This window comes from Cuculus canorus, chromosome 9 (genome assembly GCF_017976375.1).
Source record: "Cuculus canorus isolate bCucCan1 chromosome 9, bCucCan1.pri, whole genome shotgun sequence".
In the NCBI taxonomy this organism is placed as follows: domain Eukaryota; kingdom Metazoa; phylum Chordata; class Aves; order Cuculiformes; family Cuculidae; genus Cuculus; species Cuculus canorus.
Genome location: NC_071409.1, coordinates 19,923,143 through 19,942,695, shown reverse-complemented (window position 1 = coordinate 19,942,695; position 19,553 = coordinate 19,923,143). Strand labels below are relative to the sequence as shown.

At 39.1% G+C, this 19,553-nt stretch overlaps 1 protein-coding gene across 2 annotated transcripts in view; it reads left to right on the top strand.

Annotated features, from left to right (window-relative positions):
• The window catches only part of FNDC3B (fibronectin type III domain containing 3B), a 198,013-nt gene that overhangs the window by 161,639 nt on the left and 16,821 nt on the right, over positions 1–19,553 (top strand). For both annotated transcript variants that reach the window (XM_054074615.1, XM_054074617.1), the window contains exons 22-23: positions 1,592–1,872; positions 8,947–9,159. In XM_054074615.1, coding sequence (XP_053930590.1) covers positions 1,592–1,872; positions 8,947–9,159 — 494 coding nt within the window. The remainder of the gene's footprint in view (positions 1–1,591; positions 1,873–8,946; positions 9,160–19,553) is intronic.

Genomic DNA, 19,553 nt, shown 5'->3' with positions numbered 1-19,553 from the left:
ATCTAATTTTATTGCTTCTTTCTTCAATTGAACTAAACTCCTCCTAGAAAAACAGAACATGGCTTTGTGTTCGTGTTATGCATAGCAGAAATGCGTTGCTCACTACAGTTAAGCATAGATAAGAAATCAAACAGTTTTGACATGTCTTTTCCTTGCCTTCTTAGGCCTACTGAAAACATTGTAAGACTGAGTTTTTGATTAATTGTAATCTCGTGGCAGACTCCGGGCTCACTTTCCCAAATGCAAAGGAGATGCGGATGGTGCTGACCAATGTCACAAGCTGCTTTTGAAGATCTGTACCTTTGGGACCTCCTGTAGCTCAGGCTGTAGCATAATACGCTATCCTAAGATGTCTGGGTACTTTGTGCTGGGCTGTATCAGGAGGAACCCAACTATCAGGTCAAGGGAAGTGGATGCCATTCATGAGAACCTGGAATACTGTGTCCAGGTTTCCTCCAGGCAGAGGTTAAAATACAGATGTTAAGATCAAATATCAAGAAAAACATTATCACTGTGCAGGTAATTAAGGATTGTAACAGTGGTTCATAGGGGCCGTACAATCTCCCTGCTTGGTATTTTTCAAGACCTGAATTGACAGAAGCCTGAGCAACCCGGTCTGTATTTGATGCTGCTTGGAGTAGCAGCTTGGACTAGATGTGCCCCAAGATCCCTTCCAGCCTGCATGGTTCTGTGATTGTGTGCACAGAAGCTTATAATACTTCTGAGGAGATAATGTCAGTAACTTCCCACACCGTTCCAGTGCAATATACACAGCATTTACCAGTAGCTGAGCATCAACTGATAAAATAAACTATAATTGTGCAGTGTTGAGCTTGCAAGGACAACAGCCATAATTCACGTGCTGAAGTGTGCCAGCTTTTGAAAGTAGATTTCCACTGAGATCCTTGATCTGTGCATCAAGATGAGAAGCTTGATAAATGGTTGCTCTCCTCTCTTGCGGAAAATATTCAGCTATGTGCTTTGGTTTTGGTTTGCTAGTGATTTGTGGCTAAGTTATAGACTTAATGCCATGCTGAGTTCTAATATTCTTATATCAGAAATTTCTTAGCATGAAATGAGCTATTAAGTCTCTGAGTTAGGAACCAGTGTCACTCTCAGCAAGCCAAATACCACTTAAGTCTAGACGGACTCTACTTGCAGGAAGAATCTCATGTTGCGTTCTGCAGTATACTAAGATTTTTATACAGGGCAGTGCAACACTTTTGGATAGCCCATTTTCTGAACTGCATGATGTTACCTGTCACTGACAAGCATGACCACCATAACATTTTCCCTTACTAAAAGTCTGCTGCTGATAAAAAGGTTACTGTTAAGTTTGATTAAATAGCTATTAGAGAAAAGACAAATATTCTCCAATTTATTTGAGACATACTCCTGAATAACAAAGGAATATATTAATTGTTCTTGTATAGGTAGAGGGATGAATCATGCTTTAGAGAATAAGCCAATGATACATGTTCTCGGAAGAATCCTTGAAACAGCTCCAGGCTGCACAGTTCGTTACTGTCAACTCAATAGACATGAAAGAATATTCATCCTGCAAACACGTTGTGTTTTTTTTGACAAACAGGCTATTAACCAGGCAGGAGCTGGACCCTACAGTGACCTGGTGACCTGCAGAATCCCTGCGTCTGTGCCTGATGCAGTCTCTATCCTCTCTGTGCTGGAGGATGAGCACATGGATGCCTATCAGCTCTCACCCTCTGTGTGCCTTGTACTGAACTGGGAAGAACCATGCAATAAGGGAGCTGAGATTACTTCATACAACATTGACCTGGGTGACATCAGCATTCCCGTAGGAAATGTTACAAGTTACGTTATCAAGGATTTGCTTCCAGAAACCTCATACCGGTGAGTAAATTTTGGGGGTTTTTTATGTGGTGCAGAACACTTGGGATGAGATCGAATAGCTTAATTTTACATGGAAAATGTTGATGGTACTTGGCATGAGTAAAAATCCAGCTAGGGAGCCTAGAAATCTGTAGTAATTCCTTTAAATTAATTGTGGTAGTTGATATTCAAATACTGCTCCACTCCTCTTTCCTCTTCCTTCTCCCATTCCTCTGATCTCTCCTTCTTTTTAAGTTGCTCTGCTGAGGTAAAGTTATGCAGGTAGGTAAATTAATTTAAAAAATGGGAAATAATTAAAATTCGAATGTGACATCTAGTTTTCTCAGATGTTTAGCAGTACTATTCCACGGGTTTATATTATTAACTGTATTGATCCTTCTGTTGGGATAGCAATTTGCACCCAATGTACTTTTATTTGTATAGTTTGCGTATGGAGGCTAAGTAAAAGATAATCTGAGTTTAAGAACAATTGGTTCAGATTCTGAATTTCTAAGTACTCTGCCGAAGTTTTATTTCATGTATGAACTACAGTGTTCAGGCTTAGATGTTTTTTCACTAATTGTTAATTTAGAAAATCAAAGTGATTCCATGCAGCAATGAACAGCAATACAGCAGATGATGTGACAACATCTGTTTCAAGTACTCTTCTAATACAAGTGGAAATCTGATTGCACAGTCATAAAATTAGACGTGGAACAGACCTACTATAATATTTTTCTTTTTTAGTTCGTTTTCAGGGTCACAATTCTTACAATGCTTGTAAAGTTTAAATGAATAGTCTATTTCTCGTATTTTATCATTTGCTCAAAGAGAACTTCTTGTAGCAAGTATACAAATATGTGTACTAGAAGTTATTGAAAGCACAGAACTTATATTGCTTATAGTGCCTAGTACAATGGTTCCTCATCTTTGTCTAGAATATCTAGGTTTTAAAGCATGTAGTAAAAAATAGAAATGTAGATTTGTTACAAAAAAATCCCCCTGGTAATATGAAAAAAAAGAAGACAAAATAGAAATTTGGTGATCCAGAAGACTTTAGTTCCAGATCACTTGTATAAACCCAGGAAATGTTCCAACATTGTTCTCTCGAATGGCTTGTAATGCTGTCATCCTTTTTGGCAAAGGTAGTAATGAAGTATAAGCTTTTTCTTGTCTTCTGTTTATTGAAGATGCTAGTTTTGTGGCCAGTTGAAGCTAGTGTTGTTGTCAAAGGAAGGCTCTTCCTTCCTTGTGTTGTCCCCTCCTTTGTGCCAGCAAAGTGCTATCACACCCTCCTAAACTGGGAAAACCAGTGATCTTGAAAACTAATTGTATTTTTTACCTTGTAAGGGAGTAGAGAGAAAGGAAGTGATAAAAGAGGATAGGATCACCTCTCCTAGCAGACTTACTGGTCTAAGGTGTTGGTAAAAATACTGCATTTGAGTAAAGCTGCACAATGTTTTGAACTAAATTGGGTTCCTGGTGTCATGCCACCTCCTTCTCCACATTCTCTCATGCTTCTCACTATCTACCTTGCTTGAACACCTGGTGCCCATGTGACCTTGAAGCCAGACCAGGGAACCCAGATGACCAAAGACTAGTCAAAAACCTAATAAAACTAATAAGAAATTTAAGAGTTTGCCTATTGACTGGCTACCCAGCTGTGGAACTGCGTCATCTTTGAGCAGTCTTACATTCTCTAATTTTTCTTCATATGTTCAATTGAGTCGAAACAGCCAACGCAAAATGAGAGTTTTGACCAATGCAGTCAAAACAGCCAGAATGGACCATCGAAATTCTTCACTGAAGTCTGCATTCTTCGGTTTCTTTTTTTTTTTAAGATGGTTCATGGTTGTTTACAGCTTCCTTAGAAGACAGCTTCTTTGGAAGCTTCCTTTAGAGTAGCGTCCTTGTCTCCAAAGCCTGAAAATGGAGCTGTGAAATGAAAGGATGGGTAGGACGCTACTTTTCAGTCATGCTGCAGTCTAGTCCATAAAGCTCTTATTCCTGCTGCCTTGAGAAATGGTGTTATGCTGAGATTATAATGAATTATATTTTTTTGCATTATTATTTCATTATTTTGTAAAAAGCACCATATTAAATCGCATATTTTTGGTCAAGAAGTCTGCTGGTCTTTGACTGAAATGAAAAGGCTAAAGCATAAGCATTAACTGCAACTGTTCTAAGTATTGTTTTGAAACCAAGTTCTTACAAAAAAAAAATTGTGAGGAGCACAAACCAGTGGATGACTAATCAACAGTAGAAATAAATGAAAGCTCTTTCCTTTAACAAAACAAGAGAAAGAAACTCCCGAATCTTGCATCTCATACCTGTCAGGGCAGTTGAGTTGCAAAAGCACCTTATATATAGTTTGAGGTATTTTTCTGCTAATAAAAGTAGGTGTGTCAAAGTGGTTTTGCTATCACTTGTGAACTCATTCACTGATATTTCTTCTTCAAGCTTATATACACCTATCTTTTATCAAGGAACATCTGTGCCCTAATAGATGTATCCATAAGAAACATTTAACAAATTGCTAGAAGGTTTGGGTTTTTTTTTCCTTTCCTGTTTTAATCAAGAGTGTATTTCAGAACATCACAGATATCATTCTTTAAATTTTCCACTGATGGTTTTTCTTTTTGTGTCAGCTTTGTTTAACTCCATTAGCTATTCTCTCTCCCTTGTGTTTATTCCCTGCTGTGTTTAAAAGCAGTGAATGTCTTGTTTTTCCTAAACTAAAAAAGTGAAACACTACTGTGTTTAAGGCTCTGAACTCTCTTGCCAAAGTTTCAGCAGAATTTGAAGTAAATCTGCAAAGGAAATTTCACTGTCAATATTTTTGTAGCAACCCTGAAACTGTAGGCAAATCTTGGTTGTTATGAACCCACTAAGTCCAAAATTGGAAGTCATAGAATCATAGAAGGCATTGGCTTGGAAGGGACCTTAAAGATCATCCAGTTCCAACCCCCCTGCCATGGGCGGGGACGGATACCTTCCACTGGATCAGGCTGCCCGACGCTCCATCCAGCTGATTCTGGAACACTTCCAGGGATGGGCTTTCCATGACTTCTCTGGGCAAGCTGTTCCAGTGCCTCGCCACCCTCACAGTAAAAAATATCTAATATCTAATCTAAATCTACCCTCTTTCAGCTTAAAACCGTTACCCCTCATCCTATCCCTACTCTGTGATAAAGAGCTTTTCTGTAGGTGAAAGGAGCGTTGTTTTGAGTAGTGGTGTGATTAACAATGTCTGTGTCCACCCCATTGGGCTTGTAAGCTTAGGTTTGGTGTTGCTCTGCTGCGTCCAGCTGCTGAGTGGAAACAGCCATGCACGAGCAGCTCAAATATACACTGAGAAAGCTCCAGACTCTTTGCACAGGGAGGCAAAGCTGACAAGTTTGACAAATTCTTTGTCTTAGTAGTAAACCCAGCCAGCATGCCACAAGAAGGATTTGCATCCCAAAATACATTCAGTGTGGGAGGAACTGGGGCATGCAGCTAATGGCCAGTGAAGGGCTGATTTCAGGAGGACTTTTTCAACGTCAGACACAGATCAGCACTCCTGTTGCAAAAAGCAGATGCCTCACAAAAGCACCATGACAACATCATTGCTGGTGAGCAGCTGCAGAAATGTGTTTGAGAGTTCTGCAGGTTTTCCGTTTTATTGACATAGTTCTGAAGCTCTGGAAGCTCTGATTATAGGGTAATAATACTTGTGGACTGGTTTCCTGTGAAACTGAGTGATGGAACTGAGTTAATAAAGAATCAACAATAAATAAGTATTCAACTGTAATAGAAATACCAGTTTTCTGGCACACACTGTTCCCAAGCTTTGCTCAATGCTTTCCATAGTTAATTGTGCTGTGCTGTTGTGATACTTCACTACAAAACAACTTCCAGTTTTTAAGAATGCTCATTTTCCTTTGGGGTTGCATAGTTTGAAGCAATGCATAGTAGCCTTATTAAATTTTAATAGCAACAATTAATTTTAATTTGGTGTAGAAATAAAAATTCTAGATGGTTTAAGTTTCTAAACTGTATCGAGGAAAGATCTTCCAAGATGAAGAGAGAAGGTTGCACGTGGATGATCAAGGTAGCAGTGCTTAAGTGGGTTATAAACCAAAAATTTATGCTTCAAAGTGTAAAACGAATTCTTGCTCCAGCCTTAGAAGAGTGCAGCCTGGGTGGGGATTCATGGACTGGCTTGTTCTGGAGGCTGTGTGTGGTGACTGTCCGTTACATTCAGGATGATGATGATGATGATGGTGGAGCATGCTGTATCTCCTCCCTTTTTCATGTCCATCGCATTTAAACTCCCACAGGTTTCATCAGGCGGGTGTACTAGAACTAGTTGCATTCCACTTATGGGAACTAGCGAATCAAACTCTTCTCATGTCAGTCTTTGAGATTAATTCAAAAGTCATTTTTCAGTTTGGAACATTATACAAAGGATTTTGTGACCAAACTGAAAATAGCATCTTGTTTAATGTGTTTGTTTTCCTGGATCAAGATAGAAAGTCTGTTAAAAGATCTTTTAATGTTTTCTAAATTTGCCTAGTCTGATTTTTTTCTAAATGTTTAAAAGATGCAGTGGGAAAATGTGAGAATGAATACAAATGTTGATGGTCCAGAGTCTGCAGAATTAGGTGCTGTTCCTCGATATTCTTGGCATTTTAAAAAAACTTACTTTCAAATTGTGATTGTCAAATTTTAAAACCATCTTTCCCAAGTGGTGTTTGGGGTGTTTTAATTTAGCAACCATTAGTGAAAAAGTTGAATTCAGGAAGTGTTTTTATTGCAAATATTTGTACCTGTCTACGTACTACAATTAGGCAAAAATGAAGATGTTAATCAGAAGTTGATTTTCCCCAGTATTAGTTTTGTAAATGGTAATTGGTTTCCACTTAATTGTGGAAGTGATCTTGCCCACTGTCACTGTGCCATGCAGCTGGAGGAGCTCAGAGTGTCCCAGGCTGAGGAGGGGACACAAGAAAGCGCTGGAGCTAATATGCTCTCCCACCACTATGTGGAAAGACCATTAAATATTAATGTAATGACTTATAGATCTGAAGCAAACCAATGGCATAGTGTCAAATAAAATCAGTGTCTATATTAATTATGCTTCTTAATATACTAGAAACACCTTCTGTTCTTTTTATGTCAAATGCTTGTGTGCAGCAGTTGCAGGGGAGGCTCCCACTAAGACTTTCTTCCTGCCATCCACAATTTTGGACGAAGAGGATGAAATCATTGTATTAGGTGTTGTTTAAGGTGTTCAGGATGTGTTTCCTGAAACTGAAAGGAAGGTTGAAAGGAAAATGTAGCTTCACACCAAGCAGTACTTTACTGCTTTTAATGGCTAGGCCAATAAGCAACAGGTTAAACGCATATTTACAAGTGACTATGAAACATGGTGAATTCTTAACGTACAGTTACTTTAGCTGCATCATCAGTAGATAAGGCTCTATTATTTTGCAATATGTTTATTGATATTTTAACTCTTCGTGTTCTTGAAATTGCAGAAAGCAGTTTTTTGGGGAGTTTGGTAGAATTGTTCTCTGGAGGGTATTTCTTGTTCCCTTTAACTCTACCTAATTATTTTCTAATGATAAAGATGAAAACTTGCTGTTCAAAGCAAAGTAATTTTTCAGATGTTGTTTACATGAACTTACATCACTTTATGTACTTAAATGATAATAAGTAGCTATGCCAGCCAAAGACAGTTCTGTTTATTTTCTGCTTTCTGTGAAGCAGGCAGTCGTAGGGGTATTTTAGATTCTGCTCTTCTCCCTTTTGTCCCAACCATCTGCCCCAGAGATTTTCAGCTTCTTGGTGGCTGATAGTTGTGAGAAGCAGCAGCAATTCTTGTAGAGAGTCTTTTCCCATGAGAAAATACTAGGCTGCTGCGCACAGGATTTCCAAAGTAAATGGCATCTGTCCAGCTATCTAAACTAGGCTGATCTATCTGAAAACTTGATTAGTTTGCCCATCCTGTTTTCTTTTATTTTCATTTTGATTTAACAAGCTTTTGAAACCTTTCAGGCTCATCTGTACCAGTATTTTCTGTTTACAAAGAATCTCATATCTAAAGTTCTCAAATCTAATGTTCTGAAAGCTCTTTCGAAATGCATATTTCACTTCTTTGTTATGATGTTGCTGTTGATGTTACCGTAGTAAAACACTGCTGCTCTTCACTCATTCCTGTAAGCAGATTCTCACTGTGCAAATTGTTAAACTAAGGTGCAGACACATAAGTGAGAGTGGCAAAACAGGAGCCAAGTCATTATCTTAAGAAAGAAATAGAGTTTAGAAGACTTTATTGGTCTTTCTTAAAACTAGGTGAGTGATCTGCTTTTCTCTTCTTCTGAATGTCCTTTAATGTGATTCAGATGGCTCAAGAGCTTTTGTGCATCTTGTGAGAGTGACTCGAGTCCAACTTCTATTCGGTCTAATAGACAGTTGACTGATGGTTAATATTTCCACAGTTTAAGATGTGTACAGGGTTTGTAGATTGAATCTTCTTAGTTAGCTCTTTCCAGTAGAATTTCATGTTTAAGTAGTATGTTTTGTGAGATGCTGCACACAATGAAATAATACTGTTCTTTGGTCTTTAGAGATATTTACCAAAGTGGAAGCGGCTTTCACAGTAGTCACACCAATGCTTCCACTTAATGATTTCACCTGAATTAGTTCATGCTCTTGTTTGAAATCTGCAACACACATCTGCATTTTATTTTTTCATAGTTGCACCCTGCATGTTTTCCAGGGTTCACTTGTGTCTCTGCTGTTGTCCATGTGGTTAAAGGGACTGCCGTTGGGTTCTGAGATTGCTTAGGCAAATCTCCTCGCCTCTGCCTTACAGCATTTCTTGGTATCTTCCCTGCAACTCTTGCACTATGAACTGGATGATAATACTTGCTATGTTTACAGAGCTTTTCATTTGCCACAGCACTGGTAGCTAAGAGCAGGCACAGTGTTAGCGGTGGAGCAGTCGGGTCCAGAAAGCTGTTTCCTTTCTTGAGACTTTCTTGAGGTTCATAAAGAACCTCATGAAGGCACTTGATTTAACATTTGCCTTTTTATTGTTCATTTTAGGATCAGGATCCAGGCTGTCAATGAAATTGGAGCTGGACCATTTAGCCACTTCATTGAAGCAAAAACCAGGCCATTACCACCTTTACCTCCTCGGTTAGAGTGTGCTGCAGCAGGTCCTCAAAGCCTGAAGCTGAAATGGGGAGACAGCAGTTCCAAGCTTCATGCTACCGATGACATGGTCTACATCCTGCAGATAGAAGACAGAAATAAAAGGTAAGAGATGTGAATTCTCTGCTTGTGTTAATGGCAATTCTGTTCATCATAACGCAGTTGTGAATCACATTGAGAAAAATGCTGGTTTCCGGATTACTTCAAACTTAATAGTATATACAAAATACTGTTTTGGTGGGGATTCTGTGCCTGTAGTCTAAGTAAGCAAATTATGTGACAAAACTGTTAAATTTATTACAGAACAACCAAAATCAGTGCAGTACTACTGAAATTCTAGCAAAATCCTGGCCCCTCTGCCAATAAAAGTTGTTACTAAGTTTCTTGGTTATAGTGCTTTACCCTTTGGAATATACAAAACAAAGATACTACACCGGATGTGCTGTGTGTCTTAATGAATACACACAAAATCATAGGTCTTGGAAAGGTAAAACTGAGCAGAACAAGGCTTTTTGGGGACAACACAATGGTCGGGGTTTTACAGCTGTAATAGTTTGGCACGTTAGAAAATATGAGCTTTAGCTACACAATAATTACGACATGAGAATGCAAAAGAGTTCATCAACCATGTTTTAATTCCCTAAAATTTTCTTCAAAGCCATGAGAGCTTTCGGTGTGCAAAAAATACAAAAATGAGCATTAAACAGTCAGTGCTTAGGCAAAAAGTATTTTGCCATGCACACTTTTTATGGGAAGATTAGATAACGTAACTCCAAAACTGTGATGAGATATATTTAATAAAAAAGAAGGAAAGAAAGATGTGAGTACTGCCTAACAGTCTGAGCTCTTCAATGAATAAATATCATAGATGGCTCATTTCCTAAGAAACACTCTCAGCTAGTTTAATTAGGTAAAATAACTGATGTATCAAGTATATAATCCTTAGAGACTTCAGTACAGATCATTATTTGGTGTAAATTAGCATGATTCCTTTAATTTAAATAGAGCTGTGCTGAGTTTATGCCAGCTGAAGATCTGGCCCAAAAGCTTTAATTGTAACTAATAAAACCACCATGAGTAATGCCTAAATACCTCCCAGTGTCTCAACTGTACCGATGCAGAGAGGGTACATGCTCCCCTGTACTAATACTGAGAGTTGTCCAATGAATATAAATGCCCGTTTGAAAGTCTGCCTGATAAAACCAGTTCTTTCACAGTGCAATGATGCTTGGCAGGAGCCCATCACCTGCAGCAGCATGTGATCGAGTCAGCTCTAAGGAAACATCCAGCAGGCTTCTTTTGTTTGCTTTCATGTATCGCTGCAGGTAGTATGGTTAAGAGCTGTAAATTGTTTTAAACCTGTTTTTATGTTGGAAGAAATAATAAGTTTGCTTGTAAGAATAAAATATGTTATGTTACCCAGCAGCAGAGAAGGAAAGCTTTTTCCCTTTTGTTTTTGCATAAGGCCTTATTGTCATCCTTTGCTTCTGCACAAAGTTCTTGCGCTGCAAATGTTCTCTTAAGAGCTGTTAATTAGGAGGAATTTGAACTTGTTGCTGTGTGAGGTCTTAGCTTTAAGAGCTCCCAAAGATGCAGAAAAACTAGTAGTCTACGTTGCACTGTCTCCTCCTGCTTGAACAGAGACCTTGCATGAAATGGCTTCCTTTGATGGTTGGGTTTGTAGCAATCAAGTTCAGGCAATACTTGAAATGAGCCGTAGCCCTGAGCCCTCTGGCTGAATGGGTGCTCTGCTGTCTGGGTGCTGTGTTTGAGAACATTTTGAGCTGGCAGGTCTTGGCACTAAGATATATTTATTTGTTCCCTATCCAACAGTCTCTTTGCTCCTCATTGCATGCATCAATCACAATGAGAGATGTTCCTGACAGGATACAGCAGCAAATTTTTGTACATTCAGGACAGCTATCATTCCTAATGAACAGAGAATGACAGCCCACACATGAATTGGTAGAAACAGCAGCTAGTTACAGACACAGGAGCCCTCTCTTAGACCATTCCCATAAAATAATCCCCATCTTGAGTGAGGAGTTGCTCAGTCTTGTGTATGCTTGTAAAATATATTGGGATAGGGTTCTCAGAGCACCACTAGTCTTTTAACTGTGTGGTGCTGTAGCTGACCAATGCAGGTGAACTGTGGATGTCTACTGGAATAATTAAATGCCAGTCTCTGGTGAAAAATGGCACCAAATAAATTACCTAATACGATATTTCAGTCTTTTATAGTTTAGGATTAAAGGGTTGCGGGGAAGTTCCGTGGTGTCTCTTCTTTTTAGAGAAGAGATACTACCTGACTGGTGTGAAGAGGCAGTGGCATAAACATGTGTCACGCCTCGGACCCACGAGCCACACGCTCGCATCCAGGCCTGACTGAGGGGGCGGTCGTTGATCTTTATGGCGATCCAGAGGCCAACAAGGTCACCCTCAAGGCGAAAATCAAAAGCAATATTTAACTGGCTCCGGCAAACATAAACAGACCGAAATACTCGGGTGCAAAGCCGAGACATAGGGGTGCGGCTTCCCAAAGTTACAGGAACAAATCCCAACCTATTCAGAGCACAATCTGATCCCTGGACACAACTAAGGTCAATTGGATCCGATCCGACACGCACACTGTAAGATAACAGGAGGGAGACAGAAAGAGAGAGAAGGGAAAAGGAAAGAAATCACCACACCTTTGGATCCACCTTTGGATCCCAAGGACAGAACTCACAAAACTGTGTGATGGTGACATCCTCAAGAGTATCCTTCGCCACCACTTTCTTGCTCATAGTCGAAATCAGTTGGTCCATGCCTCTCTTCCTGAGGAGCAATAATAGCATTAACAGAGACTATTAACAGAGAATATTGACAGAGAAATATGCAACTTCCTTATGAAAGGAAATATTCAACTTAGGGAAACCTCAAAATCTGTAATACAAGTATAGTGAAAGTAGCCACATTAACCGTATTAAGCACAAACACAAAATCAACAGTTGTGGGAAAAATCTTAATACAGGCGTAGCAAAAATAGCCACAGTAATCATATTAAACACAAAGACAAAATCAACAGTTGTGGAAAAAGGTCTCAGCCCATCTTGGGTGGCAGAGGTTATAGCAGGGCGTGTTAGGACATGTCCTCGGTCGATGTGGCTCCATGGTAGGTCATCAAGGGTTTTTTTCGTGATAAAAAGAAAGAAAAAGAAAACTCTGTCCAAAACAAGACAGAAGTTTTAAAAAGAAGGAACAATCCACCATGTATTTATTTTATTCTCCCTTCCGTGGGCATCGGTGGCTACCCATGCACGCAGATTAAGTGGGGTTTTTAGAATAAGGGGTGCTTCTCAAAATTTGGGAGGCTCACCAGGATGGATTGTCCTGGGCAGCATCTAGATTTGCCAAGTGGGAAGGTAGCCAATAAATCCCCTTGTTTGTTGTTTGTGAGCCATCTAAAATAAGCCCACTGGCTGCTTTTTGGCTCTGCTAAAGGTAGCTCCACTAGTTTTCTCAGGCTGGGGGGCTGGAGTAGCAGCTGCTTTTCCCTTTGTTAAAGGGGCTGCAGGCATTTACTTCTCTCGAGTAGGGGGGTGGCTTTTGTCTGCGGGCTGTCACTGTTTTGCCATCCAATGCAGGTCAGATAGGGGCAGGCCAGGCATTAAATATTGGGGAACCCCTTTTCCTAACCGACTCTTTGCAAACTTTGCAAAGCCTGAAGGAGTCAGGCATATCTGTTAGGAAGGGAATAGTTTTACCCGGGTTTGCTAGCATGACTTCAGACTAGCTCTGCCATATCCTTAGGTTTTCAGAAGATATTAGTGCTATCTTCTCTGAGACATCTGAAATTGCTTTTAACAGCTTCATATTTAAATCCCTCGAGTCAGTATTACAGTTTCCCTTTTTCAGTGAATCTGAGCATGCACTTCTCTCATAAGATTGCCTACTGATAAGGTTTAAGATAGAAGTTAGATCTAAAATGCCATTGCAGCATTTTCACAAACAGAAATACAGAGATGAACAAATTCTTTAAAAAAAAAAGGAAATTGTTAGTAATTTGGATGATGACCCTGATAGCTATAATGACCTTTTGGTAAAGATTTAGCTCTGGGTTTGTGCAGTGATGGTCAGCCAGTGCTCCTGATTGTGTCCAGATCATTAAGATTTGTTTTTAACTTTTCTGTGCTGTAATGAGGTATAACAAGCCAGTTGTTGGAGACTAAATGTTTCATTGATTGCAAGACCTGTGAAACTAAATACTTGGAAATCTCCTGATGCTGATTAATGTAGGTTCTTGAAAAGGTCTACACATCAGACGTGTACCTGCTTTAGCTCTCCTTTGCTCTTCAGTGTGTGACATTTAGGAAGATCAAATTAGCATCTCTTGTCCTTTCAATTATGTATAGCATTAAGTGGAAATGAAGAAGAATCTGTTTCTAGAAAGCACAGTACATTGGAACGTTAGTTGAGAGTAGTTGACCTTCATGTAAAGAATGCTATAAAATTTCTTTCCTTTTTAAATAAACTATAAGTTGTGACTTTGTTTCCTAACTCTAGTAATGTCAAGAAAATCATCCAGAATACTATGGATTTTTCCTCTCCAAGTGAACCAAATGAGCCTAATTACAGTAATGCTTTCAATTTTTTTTTCCTGTACTTGTAATTAGTCGTTAGTTGTTCCTACAACTAATTATACCTCTCAGTGTCTTAAAATGCTTACAATAGCCAGTCTGAAAAACAGAATTAGCAAGTACATTATCAGTGGATCATTTATCAATTTTTTGTGTTTCTTTTAGATGAATATATGTTGCAGTTGAGTGAATTCTATGATTATTGTGTGTATGCAGAATCCCAATGCAAATATATATAATTATATTTTAAGGGGGAATTGTTGGTAAGGTTGGCTAAGAGGCAACTTAATCATATTCTTTAAAAATACCAGTGAAGAATCATTGATAGTTCTTAATAAGTCTGCTTTTTTAAGTGAATGGTAAGAGGTGGCATTTACTGACAATCTAAACTGTTATTGCTTTTGTTATGGTTATTTACTGAATAAATGAGTTATGACTCTATCACTGGGTAAACAGTAGTAGTATTTCCCTTTCATAGCATATGGAAGATTATTTATGTAGCTATTACACTGTTTCAAAACACTTTGTTAAATTATATGTTCTTGCCATTTAAGGAGATATAATTCTTCAATAGAAGTGAAAAATTGGCCACAAAATAGAATTTGCCTAATGACAATGAATTTTAATTGAGCACAGTCATTGTGCACACACTGTTTTTCTGGTTAGCATATGAATATCCCAAAGGTTGTAGATGTACATCGATGTAGTTCTGGAAACTTCTATTGACTCCAAGAAAGGAATAACATTTGTGACAAAATGACATTATCCTTTCAATTGATTCTCTTCTGCTTGGAGAATTTTACCTTAACTTAAATATAGGGTAAACTCTTCCAGAACGTAGACATTTCTTTCTAGGGTAGTCAATCATTGCCTGTGTACAGCTATCCTGAAGCAGTTTCTTGCCTTAAGGTTGCTCATATTTCACAGGAGAGACTACTGAATCAGTGTATTAATTTTTATGAATTTAAAAAACTACCTCATTAAGTAATTCTTTTACCAATTAGCTTCAGCAGGCTGGGTGTTTTGCCCCATGTTGTTTACTTATGAAGCTGTGCCATACCTACCTTAAAGCACTGACAAAACTGCAATTGAAAGATTTACAAAGCAGTAATAATATAATAACTGTTTTCTGCTGTGCGTTGGTATGTAGAGAGCTATCGCAGCCCTTTATTCCACATAACCAGACAGTGGATTGGTAACTTCAGAAGGATGAGGAGTGCTGCACTGTAGCCCTTTTACAGTCATTTCTGAAGGCTGTTTCATTTCAGGAGGCATCACTCTTCACATTCCTTGTCCCAGGAGTGCCTCTTACTGTGGTGAACAGCAGAGGACATCTCAGCTGTAGGCTCTCAGTTGCCTTCCAGCGGCTCAGGTTGTCTTTCCTTGCTCACATTTGGTAGGTTGTGAGTAGGGTTTTCGGAGCCCAAATATGAGCAAAAGAGATATGCAAGGTTTTCCAGTTTTCCAAGGGAGATGTATTGGCCCATCCATTTCAGTGCTTGCTAACCCAGGTGTGATGCTCCTGGTCGTACGGTCGTTTCAGTTGCGTGGTAAGCTCTTTCGCTGTTTACAGAATGCCTGTGAGAAAGACAGAAAAGTATCATATTATGAAAAAACTACACCAATGTTTTTCAAGGTGAGGGGAATGAAAATGCACTTGTCAGGAGGTGGTCTCCAAGGAAAAATAAAATGGGCTTTGACCAGTAAAGTCAGTGCAGAGATATAGATGGACTCATTTTTTCTGTGGAAAGGTTCTGCTCTCTGAAGCTCCAAGCTCTTCCAGTGACTCTCCCACCCTTCTGGCTTCCTTACCTAGTAGTGCTGGAAACCTCCTCTCGCTAATCATCCTAAAGTTGTATATAGCAGTTGAAACTATTTTCACTTCCTTCCAGCACAGTTTCTGCGACCAAGTTACTCCTTGAAGAAGTATAAACAGCACAGGAAGCATAAATACAATGGAGACAGCCTGTCACAGTGTCCAGTGCAGTTTCCCTGGCTGTAGAAATGGAATGTTATAGCTGATGGTTTGGTCTAAACAGCAGTCTTGGCGCAAAGGCAGTGCCAAGTTCAGCCTCGGTGTGTTAGTAAGTGATCATATGTATGCGCCAACACCATGTATGTTTGCTCTGCATTAACATGAAAACAGAAGCACAGAGATAAATTGATAAACTTGATACATCTAACAACTAGTATAATTGTTATCTGGTTACTGCAAGTTTCCAGCAGTCTAATTAAAAAATTATTTGCACTTATAATTTGATCAAGAATATTTACACCCATTTTAGTAGCAATTACTGATACATAGCAGGCCTACTGTCTTGGGGAGTTCTATTAAAATATAAAATTAGATACATTAACGTATCCTTGCAAAAACCTGCAGGAAAAATAATTTTCCTATTGGGTAAAACAGTGATGAAAGGAGATAAAGAATGGCATGTAGGCCTGGCTAAATATGAAGTTAACATTCAGGAAAGACTTTCAAGTAGTCTGTCTTCATATTGTTGCATTGTGTAGATGGGTATTAATGTTAACAGCAATGATATTTATATTGAGTGTATTGGTTGAATAGCTGAGGCTCTGCCGTAAGTGCTTTGTGAATGAAAGAGAAGAGGAAGAACTGTTCCAAGTGTAAAAAGCTTAACTTGTTAATAATTTCAGCTTTGTTCCTAGGAACAAGAGTAAAAGAACATTTTCAGTAGCTATGGGTTAACTGTGTGTGCATCACCTTTTGAAGCACAGTCAGGTGTGAGAAAAACGCGTTAAATATTTAAGATCAGATGTTTTGGGAATCTAGTGAGATGCAGAATTTCCATAAGTATGTTCAAAAAATCCCTGTTTTTGTGGGAAATGTTTTAGTTAGCTGCACAGAAACACAGTGGACTAATTTGCTCTTACATGTTCCTCACTGTACATCTGCGGGTACTTTAGACTTCAGAGGGTGTAACTGAATACTCCAGGCAGCAGATCATAAGTAAGAGCAACATCCAGACCAAAGCTTGTGACTGTAATCAAAGCTATTTTCTGCACATCTATAACAACCTCATAAGAAAAATAATTCCTTAATCAAAGTGATGACTGATAATATCTGAAGTGGTATTAAGGTTCAGCTTGGAGCAACAGAAGCATGTTGACCAGTTTTCCAAGAGCACAAATTCAAGTTCCAGCTTTGTTTTGCTGAAGTTGGTAATCTAGAGACTACACTTTGCTTCCTAACTAACCTTTGCCAAACCAGTCTACCAATGCTGTCAGATCAATAAATAGTTCTAAACATGATGTGCTGAATGAGAGTCATTTTCAACACGCCTGCTAGTTGCTGCCGTACTAGGAAGGTGGATTGTAATGCTGCACGAAGAAGGCAAAAAAAAAAGCATATGACTAAGAGCATTAGTTCACTACCTCTGAACTGTGGGGCTTTTTTCTTCTTCGTTTCAGCTTTAAGCCCACTCTTATTTATACCTATTGTTACTTCTTAATAAATTGCTGCTGCAAGCCATGGTATTGGTAGCTGCCTGGTAATGTAGTTCTTCCTGCTAATGTAGTTTCAAAAGGCCACTGGATGCTCTCCCTTATTTCTCCCAGATTTTTCATTCAAATGTTGTTAATTTGCATTAATCTGTGCTCAGTGTTGTTCTTCCTATCTGTTCCTTGGCCTTTGATGTGGCTTCGCACAGCAATCATCTATCAGGCACTTTGTTGGTCTGTCTTCCATTTCTCCTGAACGCATGCAGAAGCTCCTTGCAAAAAAACATGATTTTTCTTGCCGTGTGGGAGTTTATGTAGCTTAAGGCGTTCTCCATTTTCAGTAATTCCAGACATCTAACAAGTGATTATCTGAGGTAAATGTGGATTACATGCTCAAATTCAACAGCAGATGAGAGATGATCTTGTAGAAGCAAGCTAAAAATCTATTTTTGGCTGCAAGTACTGTCTTTCTAGCCTATGGATGTGCTAGGTGATTAAGGGAAGTAAACAAAACTCTTCCCATCTGACTGTTATCACTTCTCTTCCTGCCTTTTTCAGCTTTCAACTTAGTTTTGCTTTTCTAAGGATAAAGATGGAAAAGTTGCCTCCTTCAGTGGGTCCTGTTACTATTATTATGGCAATAAACAAAAATTACATTGACAGTGCATTGTGGAGATTAGTTTGATAACGTATGCTTGTTCATAATATGTTTAAAGCTTTCCAAAAGGTATCTTTCAGATCAGATCTTCAGATCAGACGGGCCAAGAACATCCATCTGTTTGACCCACATCTCATGTTAGGGCTGGAAGTCAGGGTTTGGGGATGTTGTGGGAGCACGAAACTCCTCTGGGAACCCCTGCCCAGGTCCTTCCCTTCCCTCAGCACCTACTTGCAAAAGGTGATGCTCAAGAGTGACTTGGAAAGGTGTCCAAAGCTCCCAGGAGCACTGAAAAGATTGGGTCAGCCCACTACAGGTTATCAGAGCGCTGATGGATGGTGGGGATGGGGGATGCTGCAGGTGTGCAGCTTTTATCTTTCAGCTGAAGATTTTCAGATACAGCAGAAATAAAAAGAATTGTGTGTTGACCTTACCCCTGGATCTCTGCAAGTTTAACAGAATAAAAGTCCACTCTGTACTCAAGATGTGGATCAGAGAGAGAGAGAGCTCAAAGTTCTCATGGCTGGGGAAGGATAAGTTATCACATAGTGAGAGGTATTAGTTCATCATGCTTTCTACTAACCTCCTGTCTTCAGGGCTTCTCTACAGCCTCACTTAAAACCGAAATGGTACCTCTGTTTGACCCTCACCAAAAAGTGTTCTCATTCCCCTTTTAGTGAGTTAATTCCATTCTACTTCTGGCATCTAGATTTAGTAAAGATTAATGACACTTTTCTTGCGTCAGCAGGAACAAGCCAAGAGGTGTTAAACCTTCCAGTCTGCTGGTGGGAAAAGAAAACCATATAAATTGGAAGGTGTTTGATAGTGTTCTTCAAACAAAATAAAGGAATGGTCTAAAATAGTAGGTGGGGGCTGGAACTGGGCAGATAATATGGATGTTGCAGTAATAATACTAAAACAGCTGTTGGTTTCTGGCATTCATGTGCTTTAGTTTCCAATTATGCCGTTGTCTGTGTATGCTGAAACGAAGCTGCAGTTCACCAGGTCAGACCAGTACTGTATTAATGATTTCTCTCCAGCCAAAATTGTGGCAGATCACCACATTTTTCAGGGAGGCAGTAACAGAATCATTTGGATGGGTATTTTAGCATCTGTACTTGGCTTAAGATTTCCGTCTTATTTAGTATGGTAGATTTTCTTTCAAATTAAGATATTTTAAGGACAAACAGGTTCCTAAAATGTAAACAAAATGCAAGAGTTGAAAAAGAACCTGCTGAATAAAATGTGCTGAGAACTAATGAGCAGAGGTAAAGCGAGTGCACTCATATCCCTCTGCTCAACAGGAAGTGACCAGAGTGAGGGAAACAAAATAGCTGCAACATGTAAAACATTTCCAAGAAGATCTTTGCTGAGAATAAAAAGGTATTGATGAAAAACTAACGGCAGTGGTGTCTCCCAAACAGTTGTTCTAGGACATTATGTTCTCTCTCCTTGCTCTGTGTAAGTAAATGAATAATCTGTGACTGACATCAGAATGTCGAGGAAGGGGAGAATTGGGATCGCAAGAGTGAGATGAGGGGTAAGCAGCCTCTGAGGAGTGTTCCCTGCCCTGGAGAAAGTTAATTTATTTGCAGCTTCTGCTTTTACTTTACTGCAGAGGAGAGGCAATGCTGCAATATATTAAATTTGAGTAATACAGATCTACTTGTGTGGTACAAACTTGAAAACAAAATCAAGTAAATACACTAGTTTTAAAAGTAACGTAAATAACTCTGGAAGAGTATGAAGTACCTGCTTTA